The 24,159-nt window shown below is 42.5% G+C and overlaps 1 protein-coding gene across 6 annotated transcripts in view; it reads right to left on the bottom strand.

Annotated features, from left to right (window-relative positions):
- Positions 1 to 24,159, bottom strand: part of LOC130122649 (cGMP-dependent protein kinase 1) — a 137,056-nt gene that overhangs the window by 59,396 nt on the left and 53,501 nt on the right. For all 6 annotated transcript variants that reach the window (XR_008811254.1, XR_008811252.1, XR_008811253.1 and 3 more), the window contains exon 3: positions 10,807 to 10,920. Coding sequence is in view for 2 of the 6 variants with exons in the window: in XM_056291605.1 (XP_056147580.1) it covers positions 10,807 to 10,920 (114 nt within the window). In the remaining 4 variants the exon portion in view is untranslated. The remainder of the gene's footprint in view (positions 1 to 10,806; positions 10,921 to 24,159) is intronic.

The raw sequence follows: 24,159 nt of genomic DNA, 5'->3' as shown, positions 1-24,159 counted from the left end.
ACACATCCATTCAAACCCTTGTTTGTACAAATGTAGACAAGTTGCTCAGTTCAGTATGCAAACATCTGTCTCGAAACCTAAGCACAAATACAGTAACCATCATATATTAAAGGACCACTTCGCCGATTTTCAACCTTATCTCTACGTGTCCGAATTTGGGATATAGTGTGAAAAACATCTGCAGTTGTTGCCAACGTTCTCTATGTCTCTGGGACAAAGTTGCAAAATCTGTTTTTCCGGCACCAGTGTCATCATTTGACGTGTTACTAACTTAGTTGGTGGCACGGAAGAACTATGGGCAAGTTCAGCTTGGATTTCTAGTGGTGCCATTTCTCAAATTGTCCTCTGATGCCAACAAAAACTGAATCATTCTCCTGCAATGAATTTCAGCGTGGGCAGTTTTTGTTGGATGCTGTCACCGACGCCAAACCCAAGACAGTCCGTGTGTGCTTTACTATGCATGAAAGTTTTACTTCCCACATGGACAAGTGGTGTGCTGGATACCTTCTTCAGGATCCCGAAGATAAACTGGAAAAGACAACCAAGACCAGCGGGATCAGCAGACGACCAGAATGAGTACGCTATGTTTTGACCAACAAAGTAATAGCTATAGGCTAGTGTGGAGATATATAGCAACGTTGGACAAATGGTTTTCTCTACTCGTTTGTCCCGACTGCATGGTAACCTCTTGTTACCCAGCTATATTCTATAGTATATTTCCCCCATGTCTCACAAAATTTCCTGTTGCAAGCACACTGTTCTGTCATATTGGCCAAAAAGTTGCCCAGTGAAACATCACCCTGACATTATTTGTCGTCTTTACTTAGGTAACTTGCAATTACAATGACCACTGTGTTAACGACCGAAACCAGCACAGCTGCATAACAACTGAAACTGGTGATCAGTTTAATATGCTCAGCAATTTGCATATGAAACCTGTGTTAGATCGCTGGTTTCGGTCATTATGCAACTGTGCTGTTTATAAGGTTGGGGATACCTGCAGTCAGTTGCAATCAAAATGATTTAACCCCCATTGCATATTAGGTTTATTGGCAAAATGTACAATTTTTCAGCTGTTTGCAATAAGCAAATTACACAATAACAGTTTAAATAGTTCAATAAAACTAATATTACAAGGGTTTTATCTAAATTCAACACAAAATGTTACTTTTAATGACAACTGCAGTCTCAAAATTATTCAACCCCCTGAATAGAATCCGTCATAAGAGCACACATTTGCAAATCAGGTGTTGTCTCAAGCACATCTGATGCAACTAATCAAGGACTTCATTAGTTGCAACAGGTGTGCTTGAGATAGAACACAACAAATACCTGGACTGGCTAGGGGTTTGTTGACGGTGACGTTTGATTACATGTTAGAAATATGGCTACGTCAAGAGAATTGTCCAAAAAGTTAAGAGAAGATATCATTGCCTTGCACAAACAAGGAAAAGGATACAAAAAGATAGCAAAGACACTGACTGTTACTAGAGATACAGTTGGAAGCATAGTTCACAAGTTCAAAGTTAAAGAAACAGTGGCTACACTACCTGGACGCGGCAGAAAGAGGAAGCTATCAACGGCTGCCACCAGATTCCTGAGGAGGCAGGTGGTCAAAAACCCTCGAGTAACTGCAAAAGGCCTGCAGCAAGATTTGGTGGCAACAGGCACTGAGGTTGCAGTTTGCAAAGTAAGGCGCATACTAAATGCTGTAGGGCTCCATGCCTGAACTCCAAAACGTACACCACTACTGACCCAAAAGGACAAGAAAAGTCGGCTCCAATATGCTCAAAACCATATAAATGAGCCAAAGAGGTTTTGGGACTCTGTTCTGTGGAGCGATGAAACAAAACTGGAACTTTTCTGGCCTATGGATCAGTGGTATGTCTGGAGGAGGAAGAATGAAGCATACGCTGAAAAGAACACCCTGCCTACAGTGAAGCATGGCGGTGGCTCGGTGATGCTCTGGGGCTGCTTTGCTTCCTCTGGCACTGGAAACCTGCAGTGCGTGGAGGGCAAGATGGATTCAATCAAGTATCAGGAAATCCCAGGAGAAAACGTCATGCCGTCTGTGAGGAAGCTGAGCTTGGGCATCATTGGATCTTCCAAAAGGACAATGATCCCAAGCACATCTCAAAGTCCATCAAGGCTTGGTTTCAGAAAATGTCCTGGAAGATTCTAGAGTGGCCGTCACAGTCGCCTGACTTGAACCCCATAAAATCTCTGGTGGTATTTGAAGAAGGCGGTTGCAGCACGCAAACCCAAGAAGATTAGTGAACTGGATGCCATTGCCCATGAGGAATGGGCTAAGATTCCTCAGGAACGCTGCCAGAAGCTGGTGTCTGGCTATGCATCGCGTTTGCAGCAGGTCATAACAGCAAAAGGGTGCTCTACTAGGTACTAAAGATGCTTGTCATGAAGGGGTTGAATAATTTTGAGACTGCCGTAGTCATTAAAAGTGACATTTTGTGTTGAATTTGGAGAAACCACTTGTAATATTAGTTGTGTTGAGCTATTTAAATTGTTCTTGTTTGATTTGTTTATTGCAAACAGCTGACAGTTTGTAAATTTTGCCAATAAACCTATTTTGCAGTGGGGGTTGAATGATTTTGATTGCAACTGTAGATGAGTGATGAAACATTTCTCTCACTGAACTTTGTGTCAAGATGAACTGACTCAACTTTCTGGGGATAGCTGCTAACATTACAGTATATGATCAGTACTTGCATAACTTCCTGATGAATAACCCCCTTCTTTCCTGTCTTTTGTGCTCTGAAGACAATATTTGGGGATTTGAGCCGGCGATCCCCATGTTGGCAGGTAAGGGAATAGACCGCCACACCACCCAGATGCCCCTGTTTAGTTTAGTTTTGAGGAGAAAGGGGCAGACGCATTTAAGAAGAAATTGAAGAAGAAGAAGCGCAATTTTACAGACTGTGAATTTGAAATAATGGTGGATCAAATTGACAGAAGAAAACATGTATTATTTGGAAGCCTAAGCCCTGGCATTACCAACAAACTGAAACAGGTCTAATGGCAGAAAGTAACCGAAGCAGTAAATGCTGTTAGTTCTGAGCCACAGACCCTGGAAGAGATAAAAAAAAGTCACACCCTAAAGGTATAGGTTATTCTTGCCCCCCAATAATAAAGAATTTTTTTATATATACAGATCACGCACTATTTATTTGTTTATTTATATGAAAATCATTATAACTGTTATAATACTAAGTGAAAAAATATTTAATATTTACTCAATATAGAACAAAATTAAGGCTTGTCAAAAAAAGGGCTGGCGATCAGTCACACATCACTATGAAATCATAGTGAAGGTTTTTTAAACTATAGATTATATCCTAACACAATGTAGTGAAAGAAAAATATCACCCAAATTCCCACTTTTATTATCCTTTTTTGCCAACTCGCCACATCACACTAATCGAACTCGAAAGACTGTGTATATGGTTCACATGGTGTGAAAGATGCGCACCAGTACAGATTCTGACCACCCGTGGATTTTTATACATTCAGAAACCTACATAGGAAATGGCGTAACTACAGTTTTTGTGTGTATGCAGTTTATACATTTGGGCCCTGGAATTCAAAAAAGTGTGCATGTCTATATTTCAAAAAGAACATTGTTGATATCATTTTGCAACTTCATTTTAGACTTCCTAAAAAAAATCCTGTTGCTTTTCTTCCCATTGCATGGCTAATAGATAGTGGCTGGTATTCTTAACAAAATCCAACATGAAACTAGAAGAGTGCTCTCAGTAGAGAGCAGATCCTCACCAGGTGTATCTCCACTTCCGGTGCTCAGACTTGGTGACAAACAACTCTTTTTTTTACCTACTGCGAGAAGGGAAAATACAGAGGCACTGCCTGTGATCTCCCCTACACCAGTGCTCAGACTTAGGTGAAAAGCCTGCTGAGGAGTTAGCACTCTGAATAAAGCAGGTTTTTCAAAGGTTTTGAATCCCCGCAACCAAGAGAGGTCCTTGATCATACAGTCATAAATGCACAAGCTGACAGGCCCAGTAGTATGCAAGAATAGCAGCAGACAGATACACGCATACATGGACTGCCATTATAAGACTTTTCAGCAGCGCCCAAGTCGACTGAATGGGAAATATGGGAAAAAAAGGTTATAATATGCAGCATTCAAACTAAAAAAATCCATCCATTATCCAAGCCACTTATCCCAACCGGGGTCACGGGATACTGGAGCCTATTTCAGCAGTCATTGGGTAGCAACATTTTGCCTGTCAGTCTGTGGATGCCCAGCCTCCTAGGCGGACCCTTGCACGAATGCAACCAAGTCTAATATGAACTTGCACTTTCCAAAAAGAAAAGGTTTGCTATGCAACCACTATGGTCTAATCCTAACCCTGTCTTTATTTTCATAATATAATAAAGCTGGGTAAACTATTTATGCGCAAGCATGCTCGACTCACACCTTCGGCTGACTCAGATCGGGTAGCGACAAGTTTATGCAACACTTCCTATTTTGACTGCAACCGAGAGGAAGTTGTTTCTTTATAACGTACAAATTTTTTGGATTATCAAAATTGTTTTAATAACTTTCGATCTGAGTCAATGGCTGTCTTAGATTGGGCAGCGACAGAGAGCAATGTTGGTCAACCAAGTGAGGCAGTGAATGAAGAGAGGGAGCAGCGGTCGCACGAACAAATTTTTTTCAAAGGTTTTGCATCACAGCAACCATGAGAGGTTCGTGATCATACAGTCATAACTGTGCAAAAAAGAAAAAAGAAATTCAAGCTGATAGGCCCAGTAGCATGCGAGACGAGCAGCGGATAGATACACAAACCCACACACACACACACACATACCCACACACAACCAAATGCAATGTTTCCTCAATATTCCCCTTTATTATCCCCTCCAGGCCAATGTATGTATGACCAATGTAGCGAATTCAGGGGGCAGCTAACCAGCTGGGAATCGAACCCAGGTAGCCCAGACCACGGGCGACTGTGTTAACCAGTCAACTAAAGGGTCCGTTAGCCGAGGGCTAGCGAGTCTAGTCATCCAAGGTCGTTACACTACCCCCCTCCTTCGGGAAGCACGTCCCTCCGCTTCAGCATCTCAGCTCCCTCACGTCTGGAGGGGATAATAAGTCATCAGGAGTGAGAAGAGGCTTGAGCACACAGTTTAGCATTTTAACAACTGTGGTTTCTAATAACGAGGCTAGCTAGGGTCAAAGAGAAACTGGGTTGAAGTCATGGGTGACTTTCTGCTCAACCGCATGTTGTCATACAGCATAAAAGGTTTACCATTTTTCCCAAAACAGGAAGCATTTTGTAAGCATGCTGCAGTTCCGCAAGACCCCAGCTTCGTCTACACGGATGTGTTTATCTAAACATGCTCTACGCAGATATACATAAAAACATCTGCCCCCACCAGCCAAAACACTAAAACCACTGACAGGTGACATGAATAACATTATCTCGTTACAATGGCACCTGTCAAGGGGCGGGACATATCAGGCAGCGATGGAACCGTCATTTCCGGCTGGTCAAACAGTCGTGTATTAAGCACGATTTCCGCAGTTAAAAAATCATTATAAAAAGATTTTAAAAGTGAGAGGGACCCAAACGGGATTTCGGAAAGAGCGGGGGACATGTCCTCCCCCATGGAAATTACATCTCAGTTTACAATATATCACATATAATCCACACACACACACACACACACACACACACACACACACACACACACACATACACACACACACACACACACACACACAGAAAGCAGACAGCGTGCCCACAGCAACAGTCTTCCAAACAAGTTGTATGATTTAAACACGGAGTCCCCAGTGAAGCCACCAGTCCTTGCCTTCCGCACACGTCACAGTGTTTAGCTTGGTGCCTGGGTTTCCAAGTAACTGACCCTGTAACTTCTCTTTCACTGCCAAAACAAAAGAATCGCAAACTGTGGACTGGGCTATTCCTGATACTGAGCAGACTTATGTCAAGCTGACACATATGTACACGCACACACACAGACACACACAGACCTTTTCCTTCCGCAGACTGATTAGATTGAAAAGGTTTTGCGCACACTCAGGGGAAGGGGGAGTTTTCATAGAGCCAAGCTGTCGATTCATAACAAGGGCCGTTCTCAAAAGTCTCCAAAACACGGCTGCCGCAGCTCGATTTGTTGACTACGATGCTGTGAGTGATAGTGTTGTTTTCCGGCCATGCATGTGTTTGAATATTGATGCCTATGCATTGTTCAACATTGGCCGTCAGTTTTCAGTCATGGTACAACTCAGGGGCGTGCTGAGATGAAGGATGATAGGTCTATAAACTACATACCTTCCTACACCCAACACTGTGTGCACAAACAATTGCATACATGACTCACGCTTGTGTTTGCATCCTTGTTTTTTGTGCACTAAAGATAGAAAAAATGTGTCCTTTAAATAAGTGTGAATTTTCAAATGTTGGTGCTTACATTTATGTGTGGGCTTTTTAGTGTGGGTTTGAGTACGGTTGCAGAGAATCCTCACGTTCAGCAGATGGACCACTTAAGACTGGATCCAGAGAACCAATATTTGTGTTCAGAAGTAAATAGGTCTAAAAATCCTTGTAAAGGCACTTTTAATCTTAAAGGATGGCTCCACTCATGGCAGGGCTGGCTGTCGACAGTGTAAATATGTACCGTTATATTGGTTAAATCCCTTCCTTTTATTTATTTATTTTTTCATGAAATTCACATTACCTAGGGCAAAGAACATCATTTCATTAACAGGTGGATTAATTAGGAAGGAGAAATATTAAACTGGGGCGGCAATGGTTAGCGCGGTCACCTCACAGCAAGAAGGTCCTGGGTTCAAACCCCAGGGTTGTCCAACCTTGGGGCTCGTCCCAGGTCATCCTGTGTGTGGAGTTTGCATGTTCTCCCTGTGTCTGTGTGGGTTTCCTCCAGGTGCTCCGGTTTCCTCCCACAGTCCAAAGACATGTAAGTCAGGTGAATCGGCCGTGCTAGATCGTCCCTAGGTGTGAATGTGTGTGTGTGTGTGTGTGTGTGTGTGTGTGTGTTAGTGTGTGTGTGTGTGTGTGTGTGTGTGTGTGTGTGTGTGTGTGTGTGTGTGTGTGTGCGTGTGTCAGCCCTGTGACGGCCTGGCAGCCTGTCCAGGGTGTCTCCCCGCCTGCCACCCAATGACTGCTTGGATAGGCTCCAGCATCCCCGCGACCCTGAGAGCGGGATAAGTGGTTTGGATAATGGATGGGTGGAAATATTAAACTGAGATGCAAACAAGATGCATCTGATGCATACTAGTATGAACTATAAATCTATCTGTATCCAATGCATTAATTCATGCCAGAGAACTATCAATCACCAGATATGATCCCAGCAGAACATTTTCCAGCCTGAGATAACCACTCGGGCTGCTTTTTTCAACATCGTCATCATTAAGATGAAAGATGCAGATACTCGCTCTGAATTATTACGTTAGTGGTGATTGACAACTGTCTTATTTTCAGGGAGAGGAGTGGTTCAAAACCATGCAAGAAAAAGTATTCCATGCTACTGAAGAACCTTTTATCTCAGACACAACGCTACACTGTGTATTGAGAGACCATTTCCCATTCGTTCTATTGTATAGACATACACCCAGGTCTTTTTTCTGTCATGTTATTTGATTCAGTGCAGCCCAATGACCTGATGTGCTGTCCAGTGCAGCACTAGACCATGCTGAACCATGTCCTGATATGCCATCAGTCCATCACAGTACAAAAAGAATCGTGTTGTCGTACAGGTGCCTTTAACATTCAATTCTTTCAGCATGACTGGCAAAGGGCAGAATTATTAATATGGTCTCTGTTCAAGAGAGGTGAGACTCTTGCTGTCAGTAAGTCACTTCTCCCTTTTTGTTTCAAACTCACTTGTTTTTCCTCTCCTTTCTTGTTTTCTGCCAATTTCTTCCCAGCATGAGTTAAGTGAAAATGAGGTGGGATGTGATTTGGATTTGATGCACTATGAGAGAGCAAGCAAGCATACACATCTGTGCACACGACTGTACAATAAAAGCGAGGGTACTGATGGGGAAATAACATCCTAATGCTGTTCATGATTAAGTGGCTAACTCCGCTGCAATCACAGAACTGACTTTTTTTTCCCTAATAAGTAGAAAGACAGAAGAAAGACACTGTCATTGTAAACAAGCATACAACAAAATGCATCCTCTGGTATAGGAGCAGCGGGCAGCCGCAGTGCAGCGCCAGGGTACCAACTCCAATTCTTCTTTCTATTGCCATGCTCAGGGGCACAGACAGGAGCATTAACCCTAACATGCATGTCTTTTTGATGGTGGGAGGAAACCAGAGCACCCAGTGGAGATCTACGCAAACACGGGGAGAACATGCAAACTTCACACAGAAAGGACCTGGGATGGCCTGGAGTTCGAACCGTGGACCTTCCTGCTGTGAGACACCAATGATAACCACTGGGCCACCATGCTACCCAGCAGTTATGCATAATAACTCATAATTATTTCTGTTGATTTTTTTTTGTAAAATTAGCACATAACTCAGGTGAGTTCTCTATTAACACAGTCAGCCCAATTTCATTAAGTCACAAGTTATCTTTGAGGAGGCACTGAGCTAAAATAAACACTTGTTAACTTTCATGGGAGAACGCCAATGAGCCCACATAAGCAGGTTCAACAGCTTAATGCTGTCAATTCCTAATCACTCATGCAAAAAACGTATTAGCGCATGCACTGTGAATTGAAATTACACTGAAAATACAAACTCCTGGGCGGCACAGTGGCGCAGTGGTTATCGCTGTTGCCTCACAGCAAGAAGGTCCTGGGGGTTCGAACCCCGGGGTTGTCCAACCTTGGGGGTCATCTCAGACCATCCTGTGTGTGGAGTTTGCGTGTTCTCCCTGTGTCTGCGGTGGGTTTTCTCCGGGTACTCCGGTTTCCCCCACCATCAAAAAAGACATGCATGTCAGGGTTTATACTCCTGTCTGTGCCCCTGACCGAGGCATGGCAAGAAGAACTGGAGTTGGTCCCCGGGTGCTAAACGGTGGCTGCCCACTGCCCCTAGCTACACAGCTAAGATGGGTTAAATGCAGAGCATATTTTCCCTACAGGGATCAACAGAGTATATCAAAATCAAAAAAAAAAAAAAAAGCCAAAATCCTACGTTTTCACACCCCAATTAAATGAAACTGGTTGATTGCATGCTGAACCAATCTCCCTGACCTCTCACCTTCCTCACATACATCTTTCTCCCTCTCTCATCACAGACACACACACACACACACACACACACACACACACACACACACACACACACACACACACACACACACACACACACACACACACACACACACACAGTCTGTTATACAGACACTGAGACATCAGCTGGTAGCTGGCACATCTACCATGTGCCAGCTGACCCCCTAGGCACATGTAGAGATATAGAGAGCCACGTTTAAAAAAAAAAAAAGGAAGAGAAAAAAGTAAAAGACGACCACCCTCAGTCCCATCAACACTGGAAAGCTGTAAACACACACATCTGCCCACATAGACAATTGAATCATTTGTTCCATTGTGTGTTTTTATTAAACGATTACCTCACTGACAAAGCATTAAAGTGCCACTTCTTTTCCTTCATCAACCACAACAAGGAAGATATTGCAGTAGGGTGGGACACAAGGGTATGGAAGATTGTGGATGAGGGTTGGGGTTGGGGCAAAGGAGCATAAAAAAGAAAAGAAAAAAACAACACTCTAGCCAGCAGAATGAGGAAGATTTTATCTCCCTAGAGATTGCTGGTCTCTTTGGGGACCTGTTGGCATGGCAACAAAGGCCGTGAGGACTGTCAGGTTGGTGATTGAGCCACATGAGGGGTGAGCCAGGGGCATGTCCCCATGTCCCACAACATACATCTCCCCACCACCAGTCCTTCAACCCCCCCCCACACACACACACACCCAATCACACATATTTAATCAAAATCGCATTTACTATGTGCGTGCACTTCATCAGATCTCATCCCATCTCCCCTATTATTATTTACAAAGACACATTTCCAGCAATTTTACATTTCCTGTCTCCTATAAACACACATCTCCCATCTTGAATACTTTCTGAAAACAGGGGTTTTCCATGGCGCATGCTCCATCACCTGTTCTCTTCTCTGACCTTTTTTCCTTGCCTTACTCAATTAGGGCGACTATTCAAATTGCCATTCTGCTATAACTTCGACTCACTTACTGCGAATCATTCATAGTTGAGGCTTTGACACATGACAGAGCAGAACAGTCAACCTTTCCATTCATTTGGCTAGAGGTCTAGTGAGGCACTTAAGCTGAGTGGAGCGAAAATGCTTGTTGATGGAGGGCAGCATTTCATCTTTGCTAAGGAACAATACTATCAGTTTGTTGCATGCTCCCTTTCATTGACAATGACAGTATGAGTCCTCTCTCTGTGTCAATGGGGACCAATGACTCACTGAAAGATAGGCCCCTTGTAAGCCACACTATACCAACAAATTCCAGCAGTTGTATATGTGTGTGTGTGTGTGTGTGTGTGTGTGCGTGAGTGCATGCATGTGTCCAGTAGGTGTATATGATGCGACATGTGTGCTCATGTAAACGTGTATGTTTATGTGTGTGTTTATGTGCATGTGTGCCATGTATATGGCACACCACGGGCAAAGGGTCTCCCTATCTAGAAACCCAGCTCCGAAAAATAGAAATTATAATCACGCACATGCTCACACAAGTACACACAATGCTATTCGGGTATCTGCAGAGACTCACTCTTGACAGTGGCAGTCCTGGTGCAGTTGTAGAGAATAGCCAGCTCTCCAAATACCTTTCCTGGCCCCATGGTGCAGAGTTTCACGCTCTCCTTGGTCACTTCTACCTTGCCATCTGAAACAGACAAGCACAAAATACAAGGACATCATTAGGCCATCTCTTCAAATGAATGTAATACCATTGTTCCATTACAGTGCTGCCTGGTTACTTATGTGCGAGTTAGATTTGTAGATTTTTTTTTTTAGATCGTCAACGTGCAGCAAAATAAACTTGCTTCAATTGAATAGACCATGGTTTTGGTGCCCGAGAGATTTCACTTCCTTTTGGGGGCAATCTACCAGAGTACTCTTGACACATTCTGGGCAGGAACAACTTGAGATCATTATGTGAGGACAATTCAAATCCTTCAAAGGCCTTCACATTTGCCATTTTCATTTTACAGGCTAACCCTGTAAAATGGGAAATGGCACTGCAATAAACATTATAAACGTCTACTCTGGGCCTCATAAAGGAATACCTCTCAATTCAAGAAGGCAAACTTGTCCTTGTAAAGACGAGGACTGTACAGTGTATGTCCTGTATGCTGCCATTAACTTTGTTTAACTGCTAGAAACTGATAAACAAATATATGACACAACTATGATAGCCAGTAGCATCAAACTGTGACATTACATTGAAGACTCACTCAATAAGTGACCATAGCAATCCTCATAGTCACTGTTTCCACATTCAAATATTCAATAACGATGTATATATATACACTATATTACACGAGTGATGACACATTCATTACACAGCTCATCTTGACTGAGTATTCGGCTCTCCCGATGTGGCATGTTATGATCACCAAGCATACAGCAACAGAAGACATTAGTGGAAGCAAGAAACCAGTCAGTAAGCCTAACACAAGAATTATCAGCCTATGAGGTAGAATCACAACATATGAATAAAACAGTTATGGCTCATACTGGATCAGTTACGGCATATCTAGACTGTCTATAGCTGTGTAATGAATGTGTCGTATAATGTAGTTAATGTAAATCATTAATAAATATTCATTCCAAAGTAATTATACATTACACTTGACATCATACTTTATGGTAACCCAATATCCAATATTAAAAAAGCAATGATTTTAGCTAATCAAAGGGAACAGATATCAGTAGCATTCCCTTTTAAGCACATAGTCTAATAAATGTAAAATTCCCCATACAATGGCTCTCTGATAACAAAACCAAATTCTATAAATCATCCCAAGGCTTGATGTGTTATATCTCAATTTTCCAAGAAGTACAATAGTATAGTAAACACAAGCACTGAGCTGACTGTTTTTTTTTGTTTTGTTTTTTTGATGCCCCATCCATCAAAATACTTGGATCACATTTGCAGTTCTTAATAGCACTTTGCAGCAATTGTAGTGAATGGTAGCAACTGAAGACGTTCGAAAAAAATGACGCGTCATCAAATGTGCTGGGTATTCACTACTTGTTTTAATTTGCTTTTTGGGGTTTCTTTGATATGTTGTGCTGAACAATTGAGATCAAAATTCATTAGAATTACAATTAGAAGACTGCACTTTTAAACAAGGAAACACATTACTTCAATTGGTAGATGGTTGCTGCAATTGTACTTACGAAATCATCATTATGTTTACTATATGAATTCCTAAAAATCAGGCACTTAAATGGTAATAAAATTCTGCATTAGAAAGGGAAACAGTTTCACGGCATCTGGGTAGCGTAACGGTCTACTCCGCTGCCTATCAACACGGGGATCGATGGTTCGAATCCCCGTGTTACCTCCGGCTTAGTCAGGTGTCCCTACAGACACAATTGGCCGTGTCTGCAAGTGGGAAGCCGGATGTGGTTATGTGTCCTGGTCGCTGCACTAGCACCTCCTCTGGTTGATCGGGGTACCTGTTCGGGGGGGAGGGGGAACTAGCGCAATCCTCCTACGCGCTAAGTCCCCTTTGTGAAACTCCTCACTATCAGGTGAAAAGAAGCGGCTGGCGACTCCACATGTATTGGAGGAGGCATGTGGTAGTCAGCAGCCCTCCTTGGATCGGTAGAGGGGGTGGGGCAGCGACCAGGACGGCTCGGAAGAGTGGGGTAATTGGCCGGATACAACTGGAGAGAAAAAGGGGGAGAAATTTTCCAAAAAAAAAGAAAAAGAAAAAGAAAGGGAAACTGTTTCTGGGAAAAAAATAACAATGTAAGTGAGCTTGAAGTACCTGGTGAAAATATCTGAGGCAAAACTTTAAAAGCAAATGGTGAGTCATACCAGGAGGAAACTTTAAGAACATCATTTCATTCTTCTTGTGTAATACGTTGGACAGTTTCTCTACTCTGTAACACTTTATGCTTTGTTGTAACTATTGCATTGATTTGTTTCCACTGCAACAAATATAATCGCTACGAACAATCAGCACGTCACTGAGGCTTATGCCCAGAAATACTGCAGCTCTTACGTCTGTGTAGACCCATCACAGGGTCTACCACCAAACGACACTCACTCAATAATCTCTTTGTGTCACAGTGTTCCTGTAACCCTGTCCTAAAACTGAATGTTCAGCCATAAAATGTTATGTTCAAGTTTTTTCACAATGAAGTGGCTTTGTAACTTTAACAGTATCCGCTGCAGGCATATGCAGCGTCCCAGCTTGGTGGAATCATGTAAAATTGCAATTTTCACCCTTCACTTATGCTCTGGGTGTTCAGATGAAGACCAAGTCACAAAAAGTGTTCAAAACATCATATTTTTGAAGTTGAGTTAGACATTACAAACCTCATGTGTAATTCCACTGCTCAGTAGTTGGTAATAAATAAGGCAAACTAAACTGAAGGAACACTTCAAGATATTTTTGCTAGTTTTTATGTACATCAGCATGAGGCACAAACCCCAAGTAAAGGGTTTTTGGAATTGCGTTGTTTTCCAAGTTGTTTGCATGGTGTTTAGGTTAAGGTGTTTCTGGAAAGCAGCAAGGAGAGAGAAGAATGGTAAAGTGTAAGTAAGTACCATTGGTTACACAGCGATGTTACAAAACAGCTGAAGACCACTACTCACATTTGCGCTCTTACTGGTCAAGCAAACCTTACCGCATATGAGATAAGGATATGTGCTGAAGTCTTGTTTAATTAAGGACAGTGAGTGATTTCATACATGGCCACAGCTTCTTGTGGCTGGGTTCATGTAAGGACAAAGGCAATTGTTGAAAATCCTCCTTCCTGCCCAGTCCTGGGGGGGCGGGGGGGGGGGGGACTTAGCCTCAACCGAACAGGCAACACCTGAACTGATAACAGGCCTGGATCAGGCCCTGCTCAGTTTCTCCCTGATATTGATCTGTATGTGATACTACCTATCTTCACCAGTTGACTGTAAATCAGATGCATATGATTTGAGTAAGTTAGGGATTTTGTAATAAGTTATTGTTGTGTCTTTGTTTAGTGGTTAATGAGTGCTTTGATTTTATTAAGATTTATTAGAGCACCTTTGTTTACTGATTGCTTCATTTGCCTTTTAGCCATTAAGTCTTCTGTGTCAATCAACTACTTAAGTGGAAGAGCTTGAAAAGACAAAAAACTGTTGAACGGCTCTCATCTCTGGTCTTCATGCTTTAATTGGTGTGCCAATGCAGAGGCTCTCTAAATAACCCATTTACCACAAAGTCAATTTTCTACAACAACCACACATCAGGTCGCTAATCCCACTGTCTTGACTGTTAAAGTTCATCACTAATTTCCTATGGATCAACAATGCTGACGACCAATACAGTTTTTTTTATCCCCCACCCCTTTTTTTTCTCCCCAATTGTACCTGGCCAATCACCCCGCTCTCTGAGCCATCCTGATCACTGCTACACTGCCTCTGCCGATCCGGGGAGGGCTGCAGACTACCACATGCTTCCTCCAATACATGTGGAGTCACCAGCTGCTTCTTTTCACCCGACAGTGAGGAGTTTCATCAAGGGGACGTAGCTCATGCGAGGATCATGCTATTCCCCCCAGTTCCCTCTCCTCCCCAAAACAAGCACCCTGACCGACCAGAGGAGGTGCTAGTGAAGCAACCAGGACACATACCCACATCTGGCTACCCACCCACAGACACGGCCCATTGTGTCTGTAGAGACGCCCAACCAAGCTGGAGGTAACACGGGGATTTGAACTGGTGATCCTCATGTTGGTAGGCAACGAAATAGAAAGGTATGCTACCCAGACGCCCTGACCAATACATTTTTCAAATTGTAAAGTGCGGCATGTGCTTAGGATGGCTTAGAGACTTTAGACTATGTGCTATGTGGGAATCTGCGCTCAAACAAACATATACACACAAATCCATTTTTTAAATTGCTTTTGAATTGCATTATTACTATTACTGCAGCAGTCAACTGAAACGTGTTAGAAATGGTAATGTATTCTTTTGCAGCCTTCGTGCAAGTAAGATGATAAAAGCTATTACATTCTTTTTAGATGAAGCGAGGAGGGCAAGGAGTGTGACCTACCAAATAGTGCACTAAGAACATTAGGATCAAGTTTCACATTGATTATAGTCAACAAAGTGTTAAAGATTTCTGTCCAATAATTACCAAATGACAGACAGAGCCAGAACATAATATATAAGATATATTATGTATATAGGTTAGCTGGAGTCAGATGACACTTGTCACAGGCAGGAGAGGAATCTTCATATATTTTAGACAGTCGAGTCTTGGTATAATAGGAACGGTGTATGAACTTGTGCTGCTTAAAGCCACATTTTGCACAAATGGAAGAGCTACTATGTACCCGTTTGAAAATCTCTTCCCAAAGTTCATTTTAAGTTTCTTTCCCTATATCATTTTTCCAAAGAGCCTTTATGGAGTTCAATGTTTCCAACTAAAGAAGATTACTTTAGAATAGATGACTAAAATGATGCCTTTCAAAGACAGGCATGGATCCATGAAGCTACCTAAGGGTGAGTCATTAGGTAAAATAGGAAATGCAATGAGTGTATTCCAAACAAAGCTACGGACCTGTACATATCTGAAAAGGTGTCTCTTACTCTGTTTAAACCGGTCCACAAGCTGTTTAAAGGATGCAAATGTGTTGTCTATATACAAATCTTTGAAACTTTCAATACTTACACTACCGTTCAAAAGTTTGGGGTCACATTGAAATGTCCATATTTTTGAAGGAAAAGCACTGTACTTTTCAATGAAGATAACTTTAAACTAGTCTTAACTTTAAAGAAATACACTCTATACATTGCTAATGTGGTAAATGACTATTCTAGCTGCAAATGTCTGGTTTTTGGTGCAATATCTACATAGGTGTATAGAGGCCCATTTCAAGCAACTATCACTCCAGTGTTCTAATGGTACAATGTGTTTGCTCATTGGCTCAGAAGGCTAATTGATGATTAGAAAACCCTTGTGCAATCATGTTCACACATCTGAAAACAGTTTAGCTCGTTACAGAAGCTACAAAACTGACCTTCCTTTGAGCAGATTGAGTTTCTGGAGCATCACATTTGTGGGGTCAATTAAACGCTCAAAATGGCCAGAAAAAGAGAACTTTCATCTGAAACTCGACAGTCTATTCTTGTTCTTAGAAATGAAGGCTATTCCATGCGAGAAATTGCTAAGAAATTGAAGATTTCCTACACCGGTGTGTACTACTCCCTTCAGAGGACAGCACAAACAGGCTCTAACCAGAGTAGAAAAAGAAGTGGGAGGCCGCGTTGCACAACTGAGCAAGAAGATAAGTACATTAGAGTCTCTAGTTTGAGAAACAGACGCCTCACAGGTCCCCAACTGGCATCTTCATTAAATAGTACCCGCAAAACACCAGTGTCAACATCTACAGTGAAGAGGCGGCTGCGGGATTCTGGGCTTCAGGGCAGAGTGGCAAAGAAAAAGCCATATCTGAGACTGACCAATAAAAGAAAAAGATTAAGATGGGCAAAAGAACACAGACATTGGACAGAGGAAGACTGGAAAAAAGTGTTGTGGACGGATGAATCCAAGTTTGAGGTGTTTGGATCACAAAGAAGAACGTTTGTGAGACGCAGAACAAATGAAAAGATGCTGGAAGAATGCCTGACGCCATCTGTTAAGCATGGTGGAGGTAATGTGATGGTCTGGGGTTGCTTTGGTGCTGGTAAGGTGGGAGATTTGTACAGGGTAAAAGGGATTCTGAATAAGGAAGGCTATCACTCCATTTTGCAACGCCATGCCATACCCAGTGGACAGCGCTTGATTGGAGCCAATTTCATCCTACAACAGGACAATGACCCTAAACACACCTCCAAATTGTGCAAGAACTATTTAGAGCAGAAGCAGGCAGCTGGTATTCTATCGGTAATGGAGTGGCCAGCGCAGTCACCAGATCTGAACCCCATTGAGCTGTTGTGGGAGCAGCTTGACCGTATGGTACGCAAGAAGTGCCCATCCAACCAATCCAACTTGTGGGAGCTGCTTCTGGAAGCGTGGGGTGCAATTTCTCCAGATTACCTCAACAAATTAACAGCTAGAATGCCAAAGGTCTGCACTGCTGTAATTGCTGCAAATGGAGGATTCTTTGACGACAGCAAAGTTTGATGTAAAAAAAATCTTATTTCAAATACAAATCATTATTTCTAACCTTGTCAATGTCTTGACTCTATTTTCTATTCATTTCACAACATATGGTGGTGAATAAGTGTGACTTTTCATGGAAAACACGAAATTGTTTGGGTGACCCCAAACTTTTGAACGGTAGTGTAGTTTAGACCAAGTTACAAAGGCATTATCCATCAGACTACTACTACTACTTCTACTTTCAGCTGTTCCCATTAGGGGTCGCCACAGCAGATCATCAGTTTCCATCTCTTCCTGTCCTCTGCATCTTCATCTGTCACACCAGCCACCTGCATGTCCTCTCTAGCCACATCCATAAACCTCCTCTTTGGCCTTCCTCTTTTCCTCTTCCCTGGCAGCTCCATATTCAGCATCCTTCTCCCAATATACCCAGCATCTCTCCTCCACACATGTCCAAACCATCTCAATCTTGTCTCTCTTGCTTTGTCTCCAAACCGTCCAACCTGAGCTGTCCCTCTAATATACTCATCCTGTCCTTCTTCGTCGCTCCCAATGAAAATCTTCGCATCTTCAACTCTGCCACCTCCAGCTCTGCCTCCTGTCTTTTCATCAGTGCCGCTGTCTCCAAACCATAAAACATAACTGGTCTCACATCCATTTTAACTCTGATACTTTTCTCCACCCACTCCACCCTGCCTGCAATCTCTTCTTCACCTCCTCCCTGCACTCCCCGTTACTTTGTACAGTTGACCCCAAGTATTTAAACCCATACGTCTTTGTCACCTCTACTCCTTGCATCCTCACCATTCCACTGTCCTCCCTTTCATTTATCTATATGTATTCCGTCTTGCGCCGACTGACTTTCATTCCTCTTCTCTCCAGTGCATACCTCCACCTCTCCAGGCTATCCTCCACTGAAACCTACTCTCGCTACAGATCACAATGTCATCTGCAAACATCATAGTCCACAGAGACTCCTGCCCGATCTCGTCCGTCAACCTGTCCATCGCCATTGCAAACAAGAAAGGGCTCAGAGCTGATCCTTGATGTAATCCCAGCTCCACCTTGAACCCATCTGTCTTTCCAACTGCACACCTTATCACTGTCACATTTCCCTCATACATATCCTGCACCCCTCCTACATACTCCTCCGCAACTCCCGACTTCCTCATACAATATCACACCTCCTCACTCGGCACCCTGTCATATTCTTTCTCTAAATCCACAAAGACACAATGTAACTCCTTCTGGTCTTCTCTATACTTCTCAATCAACATTCTCAAAGAAAACATCGCACCTGTAGTGCTCTTTCATGGCATGAAACCATACTGCTGCTCGCTGATTGTCACCTCTTCTCTTAACCTAGCTTCTATTACTCTTTTCCATATCTTCATGCTGTGGCTGATCAACTTTATGTAATTGCTACAGTTCTGCACATCGCCCTTATTCTTGAAAATCGGTACAGTATACTTCTTCTCCATTCCTCAGGCATCCTCGCACTAAGACTGTGTTAAACAATTGAGTTAAAAAACTCCGCTGCCATCTCTCCTACACATCTCCATGCCTCCACAGGTATGTCATTAGGACCAACTGCCTTTCCACTCTTCATCCTCTTCCTAGCTGCCCTCACTTCCTCCTTACTAATCCACTGCATTTCCTGATTCACTATCCCCACATCATCCAACCTTCTCTCTCTCTCCTCTCTCTCTCTCTCTCTCTCTCTCTCTCTCTCTCTCTCTCTCTCTCTCTCTCTCATTTTCTTCATTCATCGACCCCTCAAAGTACTCCTTCCACCTTCTCAACACACTCTCCTCACTTGTCAGCACATTTCCATCTCTATCCTTGCTCGCCCTAACTTGCTGCACATCCTTCCCAGCTTGGTCCCTCTGTCTAGCCAATCGGTACAAGTCCTTTTCTCCCTCCTTAGTGTCTAACCCCTCATACAACTCACCATATGCCTTTTCTTTTGCTTTGCTACCTCTCTCTTCACTTTATGCTGCATCTCCTTGTACTCATGTCTACTTTCTTCATCTCGCTGCCTACCCCACTTCTTCTTTGCCAACCTCTTCCTCTGTATACTTTGCTGTACTTCTTCGTTCCACCACCAAGTCTCCTTGCCTTCCTTCCTCTGTCCTGATGACACACCAAGTACCTTCCTATCCATATCTTCCTATCCATCAGAGAAGGGGGAGAAACATGATTGGCCACTAAAAGATCCTTAATAGAAAAGGACTGCAGGCTGAAATAGCGCCTAAACTGAATCCACATTTTGAGAGAGGATGTCACAATCTAATTTTTAGTATAGGGAGAAGTGCAAGAGTAAATAGGAGTGCAGCAAGGTTTTTGGTGTGACTGGTTTGGTGGAATTTACCTCCATGATCAACCCCGCTGGGGGGAATCAACTTTCCCTCCTTGGAGCCAAAAATTCAAGGCTCTGATGTTCACAGCCCAGTAGTAAATCAGAAATTTGGTAGAGCTATTCCACCCAATGGCCTAGGTCTCTGTAAGCGCCGTTTACTCAGCATGGGGACTTTCTTATTCCAAATAATTCCCAAAACCAAATTGTACACTTTAAGGACAAAAGTCTGACAGAGAAAAATTGATATGCATTTAAATAGGTCGGACAATCTTGGAAGAGTGCTCATCTTAACCACATTGATTCTTGCAGTTGTTGATAACTTAAGTAAGGAGCAATGCTCAAAATCATCATGAAGCCGAGATAGTAAAGGGGCAAAGTTTTCTTTATAATGGTTTGCAAATGTATTAGCAACATGGACTCCAAGATATTTAAAACCATGTTGAGCAATTTAAAAAGGTAAGTATGTAAGGGATATTTCTGGGCAGCTTTATTAATAGGGAATATCTCACTTTTGTTTAAATTTAGTTTATAAACCAGATATTCTACCAAAAATCAAAGCATTGTTAATACAGCAAGAATGAAGATGGACAAATTAGTGACAAACAGAAGGAGCCCATCAGCACTGAGTGAGGCCTTCAATTCTATACCGTTTCTAACTATACCAACAATATAAGGACTGGATCATAGTGTAATTGAAAGAGGCTCCATAGCTCAATAAAATTACAAATATACAATCCTCCCAATCCCCTAAAATCACACAGCAACACACCTCCCACCCCAGCACAAGTACCCCCCCCCCCAAGTTTAGTATCAAGCAGCTCGAAGACAGTGGTTATCTCCCTTTTGACCACCTCTGAGACTACAGAGTCAAACTTATCAATAATGTGGATGGATGGGTGGAGCAGAGATTGGGATGGCTCAGAAGAGTGGGGTAATTGGCCAGATACAATTGGGGAGAAAAAAAAGGAGGAAAAAATCCCCCCCCCCCAAAAAAGTGCAGTTTTGTACAAAAGTATTTTATCAAAAGTCACACTCAAGAGGAGCCACCATAAAATATGTCTTACATCTCCATGCTCCTTAGCGCCTCCCCCCCAGTGCACTCTAATTTCAAATTCAAATGCAGAAGAAAAAACAAAAATCTTCTCACATGCAATTGTTATTCAAACCTTGTTCAAACAAAGCACCAGGCAAACATATTCATTTTTCCTAGTCATAGATGTGCGTTTATATTTCACTAAGCCATTAGTTGTACTGTGCACTGTTGATAAAGCAACATAAGATGTGAGAAGAGTGTGAAGTAATGTCAATGCAAAATATCACAAAACAATGAATTTGTAACGTTACCTGCCATCAGACTTTCCATTGTAGATTTACTTATGTTATTTGTCATTCCCTAGGGGCTTAGTCGCCTTGTTAATGTGGTTGGTCATTTGAATGCACATAATAGAGTGCGCTACATAGCATGAAACCAGGGCTGGTTTGCCTCTGGTTTTAAAGTAGTAGACCCTTTTTTTTCACACTTTTTTTGAGCTAAAAATATGTTGGTAAGACGTAAGGATAGTAGAACTGATTGCCCTGGTGATAGGTTTGACAAAAAAGAGACTGCATCACAAGGCGGTTTCGAGGCAGAAAAACTATACTTTTTCTTTCTTGGGGGGAAAATGCACATTAAGATCATCCTCTGATGTCTCTGTAATATGGGGGCGTCCAAGACACCGAGAACTATGTGACATTGGTGACACATGGAGTGTGGCATGTCAGACCAATAAGATAGGGGGCAAGTAGGAAGGTGACATGAATTATCCAACAAAACACTCTGGGTAGACTTGTTAGAGCCCGCCCCCCCGCCACATCACCATCACTGTCCTCTTCATCTATACTCCCTTTTTTCATCCTTTTTTTTTTTCAAAATCTGGGTTGGCAAAGACAGGCTAAAATCAAGGGTTTACTCTTTAGGAGCAAATATAATTCTGACTACATTCCAAATTAAATAAAGATGCTCTTGGGGCGTCCAGGTACCATAGCGGCCTGGTCGCTGCACAAGCACCTCCTCTGGTTGGTCGGGCAGCCTGTTCGGAGGGGAGGGGGAACGGGGGGAATAGCATGATCCTCCCATGTGCTACGTCCTCACTTCCCACTGTCAGGTGAAAGGAAGCGGCTGGCGACTCCACATGTATCGAAGGAAGCATATGGTAGTCTGTAGCCCTCCCCAGATTGGCAGAGGGGGTGGAGCAGTGACTGGGACGGCTCAGAAGAGTGGGGTAATTGGACGGATACAATTGGGGAGAAAAAGCTTAAAAAAATGCTCTCTTTTGTTTGGCCTTTATCTTCTTCCACTGTGTTGAGGACAGATGAATGCAGTGTAAATAGTGCCCCAACTAGCTCTTTAATAAATGTGCTCAATCTAATCAGAGTCCTTCGAGATCTACAAGGATGTCTGATCAGAAAATTAGCCTTATTTCTGCTAATATATCTCTCTCATGTAAATGAAATGTAAAAATTGATGACTACATTAACACAGAGTATTAAAAGAGAGAGAGAGACCTAAGAGAAAAAAATCCATGTTTGTACTGAGGCTACGTATTGTATCTCAAAGTGAAATGTGATGTAAAAGTTTGTTACTTCCAAACTAAATTTTGTGAAAACACCATTCATTTCCTGAGTTTGGTGTCTTAGACTTTGAGACTATTATGTCTATAAATAAAGCCTAAGCTTCAGAGGTCAGCCACAGGCTGCAGTCTGATTGTTCCTCTATGTCCAGGGTTTTGGGTCTGAAACAGAACAACATGGACAAACAGTAAAGAAGCAGGATGTGGGGGCGCACAAATCCCATCGAGGATAACACAGGACCTCACAAGACCTTTTGTCCTTCTGCCACTGCTCAGGGGTTAGATTACTCAATACCCAATCCTATCCTCCTCCACTGGGAACATGGAGTGACACTGATACTGGACCAAAGGCAACATCTGTCTCATCCCATTCCCACAGGTCAAATCCAAGGTCATTAACACTAAATGTTACAGAATGCCCCAATTGCCACTTTGATTCTGATTTCAGATCACTTATAACAAAGAAAAATCCCCTTGACAATTTTAGAATCTGGATGGAGGAAGTTGAAAAAACATTTGATCGGTCCTCTGCCCGTGAAGCTTGACATCGATTCAACAGTGGCTGAAATTGGTCAAGAAAATCCCAGAGTAGATAAACTACCATCTGTTTTCTTTTAAAACATGTGGTTCTCAAGATCTTATGAATTGGAGTCATTTCTCAGTGTTGAGTCAAAAAGGTCAACAAGAGAGAGGCACTGAGTGTTTACTCACGTTTGCTTTTCACATGATTCTCTTCAAAGAACCCAATGAGACGTTTTAAAGGAAATTGATTTTCAACCTTTTTTTTTCATAGCTACCAAGTAATGTGATGTGAAAAATGCCTGGATAGATTGAGGATCTGTATGAAAGTCAGTCAAAAAAAGCATTGGCTTTAAAATAGCTTTTTAGACAGCATCTACTTGAGCTTGATTTTGCAATCAAAGGTGTTAATGTGCAGAAATCTGTCCAGTTTTCCATAAACATTGGTTCGAGGCTAATCAATGATCAAGTTAATTGAATTTTATAAAATGGCAATTTCTCCCTCCCACAGAGGTCTTCAAAAATGAAGTCTTTGTTTTGCCAAAGTCATGTGTTACTTTTCTCAAAATAAAGACAAATAAACCCTTAAGTGTAAGCAAATATAGGAATAGGATAGGATAAAGCAAAGAGCAAAACAGAGACAGAAGAGGAGAGAGAGAGAGAGAGAGAGAGAGAGAGAGAGAGAGAGAGAGAGAGAGAGAGAGAGAGAGAGAGAGAGAGAGAGAGAGAGAAAGAGGTATAGCAAGAGCAAGAGAGAGAGCATGAGAAACGAGAGATGGAGGAAGGAAAGAAAATGAGAACGGCAATGGAGAGGAAAGGAAGGGGTCAAAGGATTGTTGGGGGAGAACGAAAGGAGGAAAAGAGCAAGAGCAGGATTAAGTGAAACAGGAAGGAGAGACAACAGTCTATGCGAAGCGACTTCTGATACTTGTACATCATACAGATTGAGATGAGAGCACTTGAATTCTTCCAAGAATGAGTAAACTCGGGGGACGTTAGACAGACATTAATTTCTGATGGTAAGGAATTATAGCGTAGCTCTCCACAAGTGGTAGGCCGGGTCTATGACACCAAGGAGTCCACTGTGAGGGAGGCAGGTATAGCAGCTGGTTGCCTTCCTTTTGCATCACTCGACATTAGAGACACCAAGACATGCAGGCAGCGCTGAACCACATATCTACTTTCCAGCTTTTTAGTCTCGCACTGTGAGTTCGCTTTCATTCAGCGGCAATACTTGGATATGTGAGACAACTGTCAAATTTCCCCATCTAGGACCTATATCTCTCAACATACATACTCTCCATCTCCGTTTT

This window comes from Lampris incognitus, chromosome 13, assembly GCF_029633865.1.
Source record: "Lampris incognitus isolate fLamInc1 chromosome 13, fLamInc1.hap2, whole genome shotgun sequence".
NCBI lineage: Eukaryota > Metazoa > Chordata > Actinopteri > Lampriformes > Lampridae > Lampris > Lampris incognitus.
The sequence above is the reverse complement of the archived record's forward strand: the minus strand, read 5'-3'. Positions and strand labels throughout refer to the sequence as shown.